The sequence below is a fragment of the Ambystoma mexicanum genome, chromosome 7q (assembly GCF_040938575.1).
Source record: "Ambystoma mexicanum isolate Mex_15411 chromosome 7q, UKY_AmexF1_1, whole genome shotgun sequence".
NCBI classification, from domain to species: domain Eukaryota; kingdom Metazoa; phylum Chordata; class Amphibia; order Caudata; family Ambystomatidae; genus Ambystoma; species Ambystoma mexicanum.
In genome coordinates, this window is record NC_090941.1 from 1,105,044,425 (window position 1) to 1,105,058,953 (window position 14,529).

At 50.8% G+C, this 14,529-nt stretch overlaps 1 protein-coding gene across 5 annotated transcripts in view; it reads right to left on the minus strand.

Annotated features, from left to right (window-relative positions):
* LOC138528654 (uncharacterized) overlaps positions 1–14,159 on the minus strand; it is a 67,115-nt gene extending 52,956 nt beyond the window's left edge. For 3 of the 5 annotated variants that reach the window (XR_011284195.1, XR_011284198.1, XR_011284197.1), the window contains exon 1: positions 14,025–14,159. Coding sequence is in view for 1 of the 5 variants with exons in the window: in XM_069640475.1 (XP_069496576.1) it covers positions 9,204–10,826 (1,623 nt within the window). In the remaining 4 variants the exon portion in view is untranslated. Of the gene's footprint in view, positions 1–9,071; positions 10,910–14,012 lie in introns of those variants that run through there. The other 2 variants (XM_069640475.1, XR_011284196.1) reach the window with 2 other exon arrangements.
* Between the last annotated feature and the right edge of the window lie 370 nt (positions 14,160–14,529).

Sequence of the window (14,529 nt, forward strand, 5' to 3'; positions counted from 1 at the left end):
TGGAGAAGGGAGGCGTTCTCCAGGAACCCAATACTGAAGTACAACAATGTTCAAGAAGGAATAATGTTTAAGTTGGGACTTTTTCTTTTGCATTGGAACTGAACCGTTAAGATGCTACAAGCTGCAACTTTGTTTCCTGATAAAGGAACTGAGACCTGGAGAAGGCAGTCATTTTCACAAGTGAAATTCCCCCTATGGTTGGAACTGTGACTCATCACCCAGAAGAAGGGAGTCATTCTTCTGGACCAAGAAGACCCACTGCCCTTTTTCTTATTTGTTATAAATGTAAGGGATAGAAGTAGGGATTTTGACATGACGGTGGACTCTTTTTATTCACTTGCACATTCTGACTGACTCATTTGTTCTTTATTAGAAGCAGGGAAACCCCTTTCAGAGTTAATGAGAGGTAGGCTTCCTCTTTATTCTTTGCCTGAATTAAAGTCTTTGCCAATCTTGTATCAGACTCTGGGCCTCATTACGACCCTGGCGGAGGACCATGGTGCAATTTGCACCATGGTCCATGGCGCAAAGCTGCCAACTCCGCCATGGGGGTTGGCGGACTTACCGGCCCATTCCGACCTTGGCGGGGCGGTAAGTCCCCAATCCCCATTTACCCTTCCCCATTCCCATTTTTGCCCCATAGGGTATAATGGGAGTGGGGAAGGTGTTAATTACGCCACCGTAAATTACGATGGCGTAATTAACAACAAGTCCCGTAGCGCCATGGATTTTTCCGCCTGCAAAAAGCAGGCGTAAAAATCACCATGGCGCTACGGGAACTCGTAGTCTGGCGGAAAGGTACGCCATGCTTTACGCCGGCGTAAACCCCTTTCCGCCAGGGTCCTAATGAGGGCCTCTGATTTTTGCAGCCATAAGCGCTCTAAAATGAAAGCACGGATTCCCTGAACCCACGCCTATAGATTATTGATGTAACCGACAATAATTTGTATTTTACATGCATGCATAAAGTGGAGGCCAACAGCACCATATACATCTGTGATGATTCTATACAGATGTGGACATGTGTTTTGAAGATTATGGGCATGTGCTATATTGAAACATGCTCTTAACACTTGTCACTGAAGTTAGAGAAAATAAAGTGCACTAAATTGTCTGTGGTCAATTAGAATAATAAGTTATGCGAGCCCACAAGTGGCGACATTAAATGTGCATTGATCTTGCAATCTAGAAAATAATACATAGAGTTGATTTATATGTGTAGTGGAAAGCAGCAAGATTTTTACAGGCAGGTTATATATTCGTAGATAAACTGCCTGTGATTATTTAACATTGTTGGTGATTTTCCGAGCGTAAAGTTAGGGGACCACCTTGGTTTGATATCTTTTAATTAAATAGTCGAATATTAATCGGAAAATAGCTTCGATTCTTGTCTCAGAATTTTGGGGTAGGACTGTGTACTAGAGGAAAATGGATAAGAGGTCTTATATCTCTGGAAGTTTAAGCGTATAGGAACCCACATATCACCATTTGCCTGGAAGGGCACAGCTTCCAATTCTATACTATTCTATACTATTGATTGGAATATGGGGATATCACGGGTGGTATATGTAGTGCACATATACCATCATACATATAACATATACATCTGTCTGACTTTGGAATAGATCTCTAGATATGCAATCCCACAGCTGGTGTGTACAACTTAACTGATATGTGTTTGTCTTTCTGTTTTGTACCAGATCGTTCATTCTTTCTAAATATCTTCCTTTACTTTGTTCTGGATTTTTGTGTGGTTCAATATAAGTTCTTGGGATCCATTCCTGTGCTCTTTTGTTGATGATTTCCCATACCAGATCTGATATGTTACGATGATGTTGTGGTTGATTGTTTTTTCAGTAATAATAATAATAATAATAATAATAATAATAATTTGGCATTTATATAGCGCTACGAACCCTTAGGTATCTGAGCGCTGCTTATACCCACGGTGTGTGGTGCTCATTTATCGACCTCGGAAGGATGAAACGCTGCCGGGATTCGAACCTGCGTTCGCAGGCTCTGCACTAATGTCAAAGCGAGCGCTCTACTCGCTGTGCCACTTGACCGGCTAAATACCCCTTGTATTTTGTGTTGCTACAAATTGGTGATTTCAACCCCTGGATATTCCAGTTTCTTATTCTTACACGCCATTTTGTGCAATATTTTGGTTTGGTTACTTTGGCTGTGGAATAACCTTCTTCTTCTTCAAGTAGGACTTTATTGGTTTTCTGACATTCTTAGCATAAACCGGGACAGCCCGGTATACAATATCAAAATCTCATGCTATATGTTCAACTCCTCCCCCTTTCTCTCCCCCCGCCCCTCCCAAAAGTACAATCAAACAACAAACTTATTTAAACAGGGTATCGAGAAGGATCATAGAGCGACAACAGTAACAGTGCAAAGTGTAATTTAGGGCTTTTCCACCAGGTTAAGGGCTCTCAAATGAATTGAGCAAAGGAGGGCATTAGAACCCTCTTGGGCGTGTTGCAGAAAAGGTGTCCAGGTAGCCGTGAAGGGGAGAAAAGAGTTCCTCGTGTTAGCGCTGCGTTTCTCCATTCCAAGCATGGACCACACTTTGTCCAACCATAGTGTGACAGAGGGGAGCACAGTCTTCCTTCAGAGGTGGAGGATTGACAGCCTGGCTGCCAGCAGTAGGTGCGCCAGCAGCTTGCATTCTGGGCTCATGAAGCGCTGTTCCAGTGGGGTGTCTAATCCCAGAATACAAAGCTTGTGGTCCCTTGCTATATAAACCCCTAGAATTTCCTTCAGCTTTGACCTGGCCTCGAGCCACAAATCCTGTATTCCTGGGCACTCCCAAATTGTATGAAGCAGGGTTCTCTCCATCCCGCACTGCCTCCAGCACGTACTGGAACCAGTTAAGTGAGAATGCTGCAACCGGGAAAGGGCTCTGCACCACCTCGTCAATATCTTTGATTGTGTTTCTGCCAGCCGAGGAGAGAAAGAATGCAGAAGAGGCCCCTATACACCCTTTCCCAGCTCCTCTTTCAGCTCCCTCTCCCACCACAGTAAGACCTTTAGGTTGGGACTGTCAGCGTGTTGATAGCCTTATACATTTTGGAAATCAGCCCCTTGGAATCAGCTGGTTCCTGGAAGACCAGTTCCAACGGGGTGAGCTGCCTAATCGCCAGCCCCTGAATGTTAGAGTGAAGGACCTAGTGCCTAGCCTGAAGATCGCGGAAGCGGTCTACCTCAGAGAGTCCGTTTTCCACTTTGCAGAGCCCAAATGGCCTAGTCTTCCCTCCAGCAAAAAGGTCCCCCACATTTTCCAAGCCCCTGACTGCCCATTGCATGAATTCTTTATCGTTTCTACCAGGGGTGAAGTCCTCAATGTGAGTCAGAGGAGTGAACGGTGACCGGAAGGAGCATGCCTCAGCTGGCCTACTCAAGGTGTCCCATACCTCCATCTCAGCCCTCGTAATAGGGTTTATATATAGACCCATCACCCTCCTATGTTTGGGAAGCCACGGTTGGGTCCACAGGTGGCTACCCACCACCGCCTGCTTCATGCCCACCCATATTTTCCCTGAGTCCCTCTGCACCCAGTCAATCAGCGGTCTAATTTGCACAGCCTGATAATAATTCCCAGAGCCTGGGGAAGGAGAGCCCCCCCCCAGGTCTTGGGGGCATACAATGTATGCTTATTTACTCTGGGCGAGCACTCCTCCCACCCCCCATGGGACCTACAATAGCATGGCTTCCCAGCCCCCCAATGGTACACCTAGGATCCGGAATGGGGACAGATTGAAAAAGGTACAAGAATCTTGGGAGTATGTACATCTTTATTATGGCCATTTTGCCAAACCAGGATAGCTGTAAGGCATCCCATCATTCCAAGTCATTCTTAATAGTGCGCACTAAGGTCGGTTAATTATCTTTAAACATGTGGGACAGGTTTCCCGGTATGTTTATTCCCAAGTAACCCAGTGGTTTAGTCGCCCAGGAGTAGGGACATTTCTGCTGCAGCTCAGACTTCAACATGGGGAGGAGGTATTAAGCCCAAGTATTTACGAATTGGAGCCATTGACTTTGAATCCCGAGACCACCCCATACCTATATATTTCCTCCTCAAGCTGGGCTAAAGACTGGATTGGATCAGTAAGGGACAGGATGACGCCAGCAAATAGGTTTATTTTATGCTGGACGCCCACCGAATTATACTTCTGATATGAGTGTTGGCCCTTATACTCAATGCAAGGGGCACCCTTGTCGTGTGCCTCTACACAACCTAATTGGTTGTGTGCATGATCCATTTACCATCAGATGAGCTGTCGGGTCGACATAGTTGACAAGAATCATATGTTGCATTTTGGAGCCTGTGGACCTCCTTCAGAAATCCCCACTCAACCCTGTGGACAGCTTTTTCGGCGTCCAGCTCCAGCAATAGTGAGTCCGCCTGATTCCTGCTCGACATGTCCACTAGGTGCAAGACCCTCCTGATGTTGTCCGCTGTGCCTCTTCCCCATATGAACCCGGATTGACCCAGGCCCATGATTGCCGTCATCAGATTTTCAAACCTTCCCGTTAAAATGTTAGTGAAGATTATTTTATCTACATTTGCGAGGGCTATCGGTCTACAAGAGGAGTATTGTTTGGGGTCCTTGCCCAGTTTGGGTCTGAGCACCACGTGGGCCTCCTTTATGGATTCTGGGAGGCCTCCCCCCTCCCGAATGACATTAAAAACATCTACCAATGGCGTTGCCAATAGTTGGGCGAGTGTTCTATAAAAGTCAGCAATTAAACCATCTGGGCCAGGGAATTGATTTGGTTTCAATGTTTTTATGGCTTGGATCACTTCTAGTGGGTTGATTGGGGAGTCCAAAAGATCCCTGTCCGACAGCGTTCTTTGCTTCAGTTTGATCCTGTTAAGGTAGGCAATCTGGTCTTGATGATTAGGCCCACTCGAAGTGTACAGTGAGCAATAAAAGTCAGAAAACAACTCCCTCTTCTTGGCTTCATCACCCCATTCTTTGCTCTGAGTATCTGCCAGGACTTGAATGAATGAGCGATTAGCCGGCTGCCTAAGGAGGTGAGCGACCATCCTCTCTGGCACATTATCCTTCTCATAGTATCTATGCCTCAGGTGATGCCAAGTACATTCCACTCGTTGTGTCCTAAGGAGCTTTATATGGCTCTTTGTGGTGTGCAGTAATTTGAAATTCTGCCAAGTTGGGGTATTCTTATACTTCTTGTCTGCATCATTTAGTTCCTGTAGGAGACACGGTTCTTCCAGTCCCCGCAGACGCTTCATTGCAATTGCGTTTAAAATCATATTATCCCAAGCAACCGCCTTAAGAGCATCCCAATGGTTAACATAGGATCTGTCAGCTGGGTTGTTGTTTTTTAAATAATCCCTGATCCCTTTTTTTTACTCAGTTAAGCAGGTCTGATCCCGTAAGAGCCCGAGGGCATTTTCCATTGGAATTGTTTGTGGTGACCTTCCCAGTCCCCAAGATGCGCTGTGACCGCACTATGGTCCACTAGAGTCATTGGTTCTATCTCTGTGTACATATCTAGTCTGTTCAATTCAGTGGACATGAACATAGTTTATTCTCGAAGCGGACACGTGCACTTGAGTGGTCTAAGTGTAGGTTCTATCTGCAGGTTGGTGCATGCGCCATATGTCGACCAGATTCAGGTCCTGAAAACGGGTTCTTAATTTCTGGGAAGCAGCCCCTATCACTTAATAGGTGGACTGAACAGACTATCTTGGGCCCCATCCCATAACCAAGTTCATGTCTTCTAGAATAAGTAGGTCCCCTGGGCCCTATTTCACTACTGCGTCAAGCATTTGCAACATTAACGTTCCCTGAGTGGCGTTCGGGGCATAGAACACGACTATAGTCAACAACTACCCTCGTAGAGACCCAATCACTATTACATACCTCCCTTCCTGCCCCTTCTTAGTACTAATATGCATGTAGCACAGGTCTTGGTGAATCATCAGGGCCACCCCTGCACATTTCCCATCTGCTGATGCTTGAAATTGATGCTGGTACAGTCTATTACGCAGCCTGCCTTGGTCCCCACCCAGCAAGTGCATCTCCTGAAGGGCAACTAAGTGTTGGTCTAGCCGCCTCAGCTCACTAAATAGCAGGATGCATTTATTAGGGGTATTAATCCCTCTGGTATTTAATGTGGCTACATTAATCACCATCTTGGATGTTGTGGGTGTCCCTTATCTCCGGGGGGGTTTACTAGAAATTCTACTCAGAGTTTTTAAGCCCCCCCAAACCGCCCTGCTTCAACAAGTACACACATCATCTCCTGCAAACGATATAACCAAATAACATATCCAATACCATAAAATCCCTGTACTCCACAAAATATCCCCTGATAGCCTTCATCCATCCTAGTGATTACTGTGGAGATAGTCCCCCTCACCACTCCTCAAACCACAACACTATTACAGATTTTTCAAGTAACAATAGACTTTGGCAGTAGACCAGAGCTAGGCTCTGCAAACCATCAACTAGCCACCCCACACCAGGGTTCACCACCCACCAAATGCTCTCCTCACCCAACCACCCTGAGCTCAATGGCCTTTCAATAGAAAAACACACATAGAGGCGAAAGTCACTGGTCGGGACGCTTTTTACCCCGGTGCACCATTTTCCACAAAGCCCTGGTGGTGTCCGGCAATCTCGAAGATGTTGGCCCAGAGAAGGCATTGTCCGGGATCTGGCGGTCAAGTAACTGAGCCCCATCTGCCACCAAGTAGATCGTGTGGTCCTTGTCTTCCAATTTGAACTGCAGACCAAAAGGGTAGGTCCAGCGCTATCTTATTTCCTGATGCCTCAATTCCTCTGTAATCAGCTTCATATTCCTCCTCTTCTGCAGCGTGGGTTGGGACACGTCCTGGAAAATCTGTACCGCGGAGTCAAGAAACTGGATTCGGTCAGCCTTCCTCGCCTCTGCCAGTATTGCCTCTTTGGTTTTATAATCATGGAACTTAATGACGACATCCCCAGGTGGCGGTCCGGCAAGTTCCTTTTGGGACCAACTCCGTCGGCTCTATCGATTTTGTTGGTAACCCAGGCGGTGTCCGACAGTAGCTGCCGAAAGTAGCTGCTGAACACAACCCTCTGTCATTAACTTCTGACCCTTCCTTCAGATATTTAATGCACAGGTTCTCTCTCCATGCCGTGTTCTCTAAGGCATCACATTTGGCCCTCCATGCCTCTGTATCCCCTCTAAGGGAAGCGACCGCCCCCCCGAACCTCTTGCAGCTCTGCTTCCACCTCTGCCGTCAGATGTTCGGTATGGTCAACCCTAACCTTGAGTGCTCCACGATCCTTAAGTCGTGGGTTGAGTCTACCATTTCCTTACCGAGGTCCTGGATCTCAAACTGCATGGACTTTTTGATTTCTCTTTTCAGGGCTGCCAGTGAGCGGGTCAGGAAGTCTGGCATAAGTTGCGGCATGGTTGGCGTCGGCTGCTGCCCCCCCCCCCACGCTTTCCTCATGTTGTCGGCTTGCATGAGCCTTTTGCTCGGGAGAGCCATATCTGTGTGACTATCGCTACTCTTGCCCTTCTTGCTATGTTGGGGCATCCCCCCTGTGGGGCTGTGTGAAACAGAGGAAGACTCGTCCCCCTGCAGTGCTCCACGACCAGCCCCTGGAGACTTCACGCAATAGGGATATATGCTGCAGACACGTCTAAGTCGCCCCTCGCAGCCCAGAGCCACAGATGTTTGGAAACTTAGTCCTTATCCAGTGTCCACCATGCACCAGGTTCTCAGGCAACAAGGGTAACCCTCCTCTCGCCACTTGCTGTAAGCAGGCTCACAATTCAAAGCCGCTGCAGCTCCATGGGTGTCCCTCGGGCAACCAGCTGGATCTTCAATGAAAGGCATTCATAGCACACAGCAGGCCCTCTCTTCCACAAAGCCAGATGACGGCTTCCCTCCAGCTCTGACAAGATGATTGCCGTTGTGGGGACCCCCGCAGTGCGAGGTATGCTTTATTGCAAACCTGGCCCAGGGCCGCTTAAGTAGGAGCCGGGGAGACCATGCTCCACCAGGAGACTCCCACAGCAGATGGCCGGCTCTGCGCGACCATTCACCCGCAAGTTCTTAGCGCCGACACCCTCAGTGGGGTGGCACGGTGGCAGCCCTTGTCGACCCAAAATGCCCCCCCCCCACCCCCCCTCTCTCATTCCCCATTCCAACTCTCATTCTCCTGCCCGGCTACCCCCCTCCCAAGGCATCCCAAGCCCCTTCAATCCTAAAAATAGGCAGGGACCAGTGGTATGAGTGGGAGATAAATTGCCACAGCAAACTTTATTACACATAAAGTCAGGAGTTAGCTTACAGGTGTTCCGTTTACACTCGGGATTCTGCGCTGAGAGCAAGCACCTTCCCCCCCGCCCCTTCGGGTCCTGGGGGGACCCGACGCGGGCGCCCAGTCCCTTCCTCACCAGTCCCTCTCTACCCTTTGGCCATTTCTTTATTTTGCAATTTTCTTTTCATTTTCTTTCCCCAACGCTATTTAAGTGCAATTTTTTCCGTGCTTTACTTTCTTTCCATTCTCCATTTCCGCTTAGGCTCCTTCTAAAGGATGCGTTCCGGTCTCCTTTTCCTCCTTTTTCTCCCTTTCCCCTGTATTCCCTCTTCCCGTTTCCCCGGGTTGAATTATTAATCATTGTTGGTTTTCTCTCCCCAAACAGGTCTAGCTTCAGCCCATCCTGCCAGGGAGCCCCTCTCCCCCCTTCCACCAAGACCCCGATCTGCCCTAGTTCTCCTCGCCTTAGTTGTCCCATCCCCTCCGGCCCCCATCGCGCCCTCCTGCTCTAGAGAGCCCCATAGCCCCATCCATCAAGCGCTACCTATCCCCCAGAGCCCAGCATCCTTCTTATCCCCATCCTCTTCCCCTGCCTTTCGCTACAGAGGGGTCCTCCCCCACTTTCCCCCCTGCTCCCCCTGGCCCCTACCCCCCGCACTCCAAGGCCCTCCCCCAAGTTTCTTTGGATCTCCTAAGCTGCCAATCCCAGAGTGCCCCCTCCTCTGGAACCCCCCCCTTATCCTCCCCTAATCTCTCAGGGGCCCTCCTTCCCCTCTGTTACCAACGTACTTGCCGGATCCCTGTTTCCAGTGCAAACTTTCAATTCACCCCCCCTTGCTGACTTCATTGTTACTTCCCAATTTCCAGTTTCCACATGCAGTCTCGTGGCTGCTCAAGTATTTACATGTTGGGTGCCCCTCCCTCTTTGTGAGGCCATGTGTTAGGGCCAGTTCCCGGTGACCTGCAAAATTTTGCCGCGTGAGCCATGCTGCCACAAATCGAGCACTCGTGCCTGAAACGGCAGTTTGGCAACCAATTGCAGTGCCCTTCATTAAAGTTTCTGCACGGGTGAGGGGGGCGCCCCAGCCCCTGCGTGCCCGCGCCCCCTCTTCCTACTCTGAAACTCCCTGGCTGTGGGTTCTGCATCCCCTTCCCCCCACCGTTCCCTTGGGGGTGTTCCATCTGTGTAAACTCCTTGCGCTCTGTCCTTGTTGTGGCTGGCAACGCCTGCTGAACTGAGCGTGGGACATCCAAAACCTGCCCTGAAATGCTGGGACCCTTTGTGATAAGGCTGTCTGCTGAAACCGGCCTTGGATCCAGCCAATCCTCCACCAGTTTGTGTTCCCATTTTAGCTTGGGGTCGATCTCCATTCTCTTCCTAAACCTCTGGTCCCTTAAAAGCCATGCTGTACCACCCCACTTCCTGTGCTCCTCAATTACGCACTGGCTATAATTGTAAAGCGCTGGCCCTTGTTCAGGCTTGGATTGTACTATGATTTGTGCCAAGATTCTGAAACCCGCCACCCAATTCTGCAAATTCTCCTCGGGCCTCACCCTCTTCCTAGCTTTCACCACCTCTCTGCTCCCACTGGCCTGTAGGGTGGCGTAACCTTTGGTTTCGTGTTCTAACAATGAAAAGGTGTCTATGAACCTTCCTTTCGCAATCTCCTTCTGCACACAGTCCGGTATGTGCCAACACAGATAATTGTTTTCTGTGATTGCAGGGAGCCCTTCCGCTGCTTTACCTGGAGATGCTGTGTTCTCACCCGGTTGCTCGCCCCTCGCTGATCCCCCTAGCCTGTTGCCTTTGCTCTGCGCCGCCCCATCCCCAACGTTTCTTGCTGTGGTTTTCTCCCCGGCTGCCCAAACCTTGCTGGGGCCCGTTACCCCTACCTCCCTGGTTGTCTCCTTCCCCTGTGCCAAGGCATTTCCCCCGCGCAGCACATCCATTATAATGTCCATTTTTGCTCCCCAGTCCAACTCACCCTCAAAGGTGCGTCCCCTTGGAGGAGGCCCAAACCGCCTGCTCGGCCCAGCATCCTCCTGAGCCTCGCAAATAGGGGCAGGGAGCCCCGCTCTGTTGAGGCGATCCCCCGCCGGTGACGTTGATGCCCCCCTGTCCCTTCCTTCAGCCACTAGGGCAGTCAGCTCTGCCAAGTCCTCCTCTAGTTCCTTCTTGGTCTTCCTACCCCTGGGGCACCCGCTCATTTTCGCTTGTCTCTTGCGTGAGGTTATAGACTCCCCCAGTCCAGATGAAGACTGAGAGTCGGAGCTGTTATGGGGGGACGGGGAGATGCTTGCTTGCGTGGTAATCGCGTCGCCGGACGGCTGGGGGGCCCCCATCTTGATCATCGCCGCTTCCCACCCTACGGATTTTGCGAGCACAGAGAATGTGGCCCAAGCTTCGGCGTTCATGGTCTGTCCCTGTGCGGGAGAAAGGGCTGTCTCCACCTCGACTGTCCCTCCATCTAGTTGCGTGTCTGCGATTATATCCATGTCGGGGCCGTCTTGTGAATGGAACATCTCGACCTTTGATTCCGTGCCACCTGGTGCGCAAAATACGATGGCTCCAGTCCCTGCGTGGTGCGTGAACTGTCTGGTGGACCCTGAAGGATGAAAGAAACACGGTGCGTGAGTCGGCAAATCCGTCGTTGACCCCCCAAAAACACCATACTCCCGGGCTATGTATTGTCCTTTCGGTGTGCTGAGAGACCTGCCTATTCTACCATCCTCCCATCCTGTGAACACTACCATCGCCCACTCCCCCTTCCTTGCAACCCCCTGTCAATGTGCGCGTGCTCCGGCCCTCGTAGCGACCCCCTCCATTCTGCCCCCCTTCACCCGCCACCCGAGGACCCCTCTCCTGTCAGAGAGAGAGGGGGAGTCAGGCTTGCGCACCCTACCTTACCCATACCTTACCCCGCGCCATTGTCCATCCCCCACGAAAGCCTGTGGCGGAGATTGCACCCGTGCCGTTCCATCGCTTCCCCTACCAGAGCGGGTGTGTTTGCCCCTGCACTCAGCCCAAAATGCTCTGTTTAATCTTTTGCTAATCATGCATGACCTTGGCTTATGTCGTTTGACGCTGCTACCCTCTCAAGGCCATCAGTAGGCATACCCTATGCCGTCAATTGTTCTACCAGAATGCTCTCTTCCTGTAACTATTGTTGGTTCATCTTACCCTTGAACTCTTAGCTCAAGTTTATACCCTCGTCAACACATGCATTATTTCTCATGCCCACCATGTCCCCTCTACGCAAACAATGTCAGGCGTCCTATTCCTAAACCTGACCCCCTCCCCCCGTAGAAAAGACCACGCCCCCATTTGAGCTCGGGTTGCAACCCGCCCAACCCTTCGCCCCTTGATGGACCCCCCAAGTGAACCTCCCCTCCATTCCCAAAGTGGACCACGCTGCCCGGCAACCGACTGTGAACATCAGTGGGCCCTGCCTGATACCAAGAGCACCCCCCCAAATGGTAACAACAACAAGCATTTGTAACAACCAGCTGTCCCTATAAGCATGCAAGTATTACATAAACCGTGCCTTGCACCCTTTCTCCCCAGCGAGATCCTAAATGTTACACTTTCCTCCTTTTGCCAATAAAACACTAGACCCTCTCCCCAGCTCCAAGGCAAGGGAGGGACAAGGGAAAATTACAATGACATTCTTCCAGGCCATGAACAGTAAGGATGCGAAATAACTATCGTATTCGGCCTGACGACACTTCCTATAGTGCCAGAGGGGGGGGGGGGGGGGGGGGGAGAGTCGAAAGGAATGGAAACAGACCCTGGCTGCCCAAAATTGAGCTGCCCCGCCCCTCCACCAGGTGCAACCCCGCTCCCCCCTGTCTAGCTACCTTCTCCTACCTGGTTTTCCCATACCCCACCATCACATGCTGCCAGGGCATTTGATAAAACGGCAGAGGTGCGTGTTGACCTTACTGAACTCGAGCTGCAACCCCTTGTTTCCCAAGCAGAACCGTTAGTGTCGCATACATCCTGGCAGGCGGATGATAGTGTCACCTGGCACCCTAGTAGCTAGGTGGCTCGCGCTAGGGATGGCGTGGGCATCCCATGCACCCAAGCTTCCTTGCCCCTGAAGCCGTCAAGCCCTGACCCATACTATGCAATGAACCCCCTCCCCCCATTCACCTGTGCGCATTGAAGGCCAGTAATTAACCCTCTTCAGACCTCCCCCCTGCACCCTTCGCTGCCCGCGAACGATCCTCCTCACAGTTTGCCTTCAAACATTGCCATCCACTTTTTTTTTTTTTTTTTTTTGCGACCAACCTGCTCCCGTGGTTGCGTCGGCAGATTCACATTGCAGGACGGCGTCGTGGCAAAGTTGCACCCCCTCCCCGCCATGTTTAAATAACTTTAAAACGACCTGCACTCTCCTTTGCCCCTTCCTTGTTTGGCCCCTCTGCTGGTTCAGACAACTCATAACCCACTAATCCACTTTCCTGCCTTGTTGCCTGGCTAATTGCTTTATTTTTGCAAATCCCCTCCCTATGAGAAACCTGCCGTCGTGTGCAGACCTCCTATTCCGCCCCTCCCCTCCCCCAACCATGCACACACCGTTCGCCAATGTCGGGGGCGACCAACTCACAGCTCGAGTCGCATCTCCAGGGTTCGAACACGGTGGGCCATAAATGATGAACCAATGACCAACCCCCAAAGCAATGGTCCCGCCCCCCTGTCACAAAAGAGACGACCCTACGCGTGCCACTATACAATAATTTTTTTTTTTCCCCGATCCTTATCCCCATGAGATCCCACCTGTACCGACCTCTCCCACCCCCCCCCCTTGCAATTGCACCATAGGCGCTAACCTTCAACTCCTGCAGGCCACGAGAAAGTCTAATTTCCAAGTACACAGAACAACATGCAGAACATGTGCATCCCCCGGGTTCAAAGTCATACTTAACATAAACATACCCTTGGCACTGTATGCGCGTCTCCTCTTGTGGGTGTTAACCACGACTCTTAAAAGTCCGATTCGTGCTACTAACAAAGAACGCTCTTTTTAAACATTTACTTCATACATCTGCCTGTGTCTTATCTTCAGAACTTTGTGCGATGTTATTTATAAAGGTGAAAAGTACAAGCTTGTGTTTCCTTCGGGTATTGCCTTGGCATTCCAAAGTTTCCACCTTCCCCAAACCCCGCGGGATACGCATAGAACCTCGTGTGGCCCATATGCGCGTGATAATCCACCAGCAAGGAATCCACCCCATCCCTCTGGAGTGCGCCAAGTGTTACCCCCCGCCCGCACTTGAAATAAAACTTTCATGACACATCTTGTGCGCTCCTTATCCTCCATTTCCCCCCCCCTACACGTGGCAAAACAAACGACTCCACCACCCACCGCATGTAACCGCACTCAAAGCATCAACCCACCCTCCCAGCACTGCACCCGTCGCACCAACCTCCCGCGCTTGACCCTAAAACAATAAAACATGCGACCCCTTCGTCGTTCAACTACAACCAAACAAAGTATCCCCCATAAATAAAGCCCTCCGCCTCCAACCATCGCCCCAAATGCAAACCACACGCGCCATAAAATTTACATCTCATGGACCCGCCTGGACCTTAAAACAATAAAAAACATGCGACCCCTTAGTCGTTCAAATCCAAACCAACAAGGTATCCCCCATAATTAAAACCCACCGCGTCCAACCATCGCCCAAATGCAAAACCCCACGCACCATAGAATTTACCTCCTCACTTCCCCCTCGAACTCGACACTCCTTCACTGGAACCACTGGAACTACTCGAACTGGACCGCTTCCTTCTTCCCACAGGCACGGGCACAGCTGCAACGTTCTCTGAAAGCCGTAAAGGAGAGACCCTGCGACCCATGTCCAGGTGTATTTATGGCGAGGATGGTCGCGGGGGGGGATGATGTCACCCACCCCTCCCCGCATGGGCGCACGGGAGGTGACGACACCAACCCCCCCCCCCCCTCCAGGGTGGGGTCCCTCCTTGCTGGCGGGGGGGGGGGTCCCTCCTTGCTACCAGAGAATATTGCTGACTTCTTCCCATGGGGCATGCAGTCCGGCCTCAGAACTATAGGAACTCCAGCAGCCGGAGCCTTAGTTCTCCCTTCGCCGCCAATTTTCACTCCACTGAGCTTCACACAGTCCTCCGGAGTCTCCCCTTCGGCTGCGCTCTCATGCGGACTCCGTAAGCACGGTGTCACCAACCACATGGAGAACCCGCGGC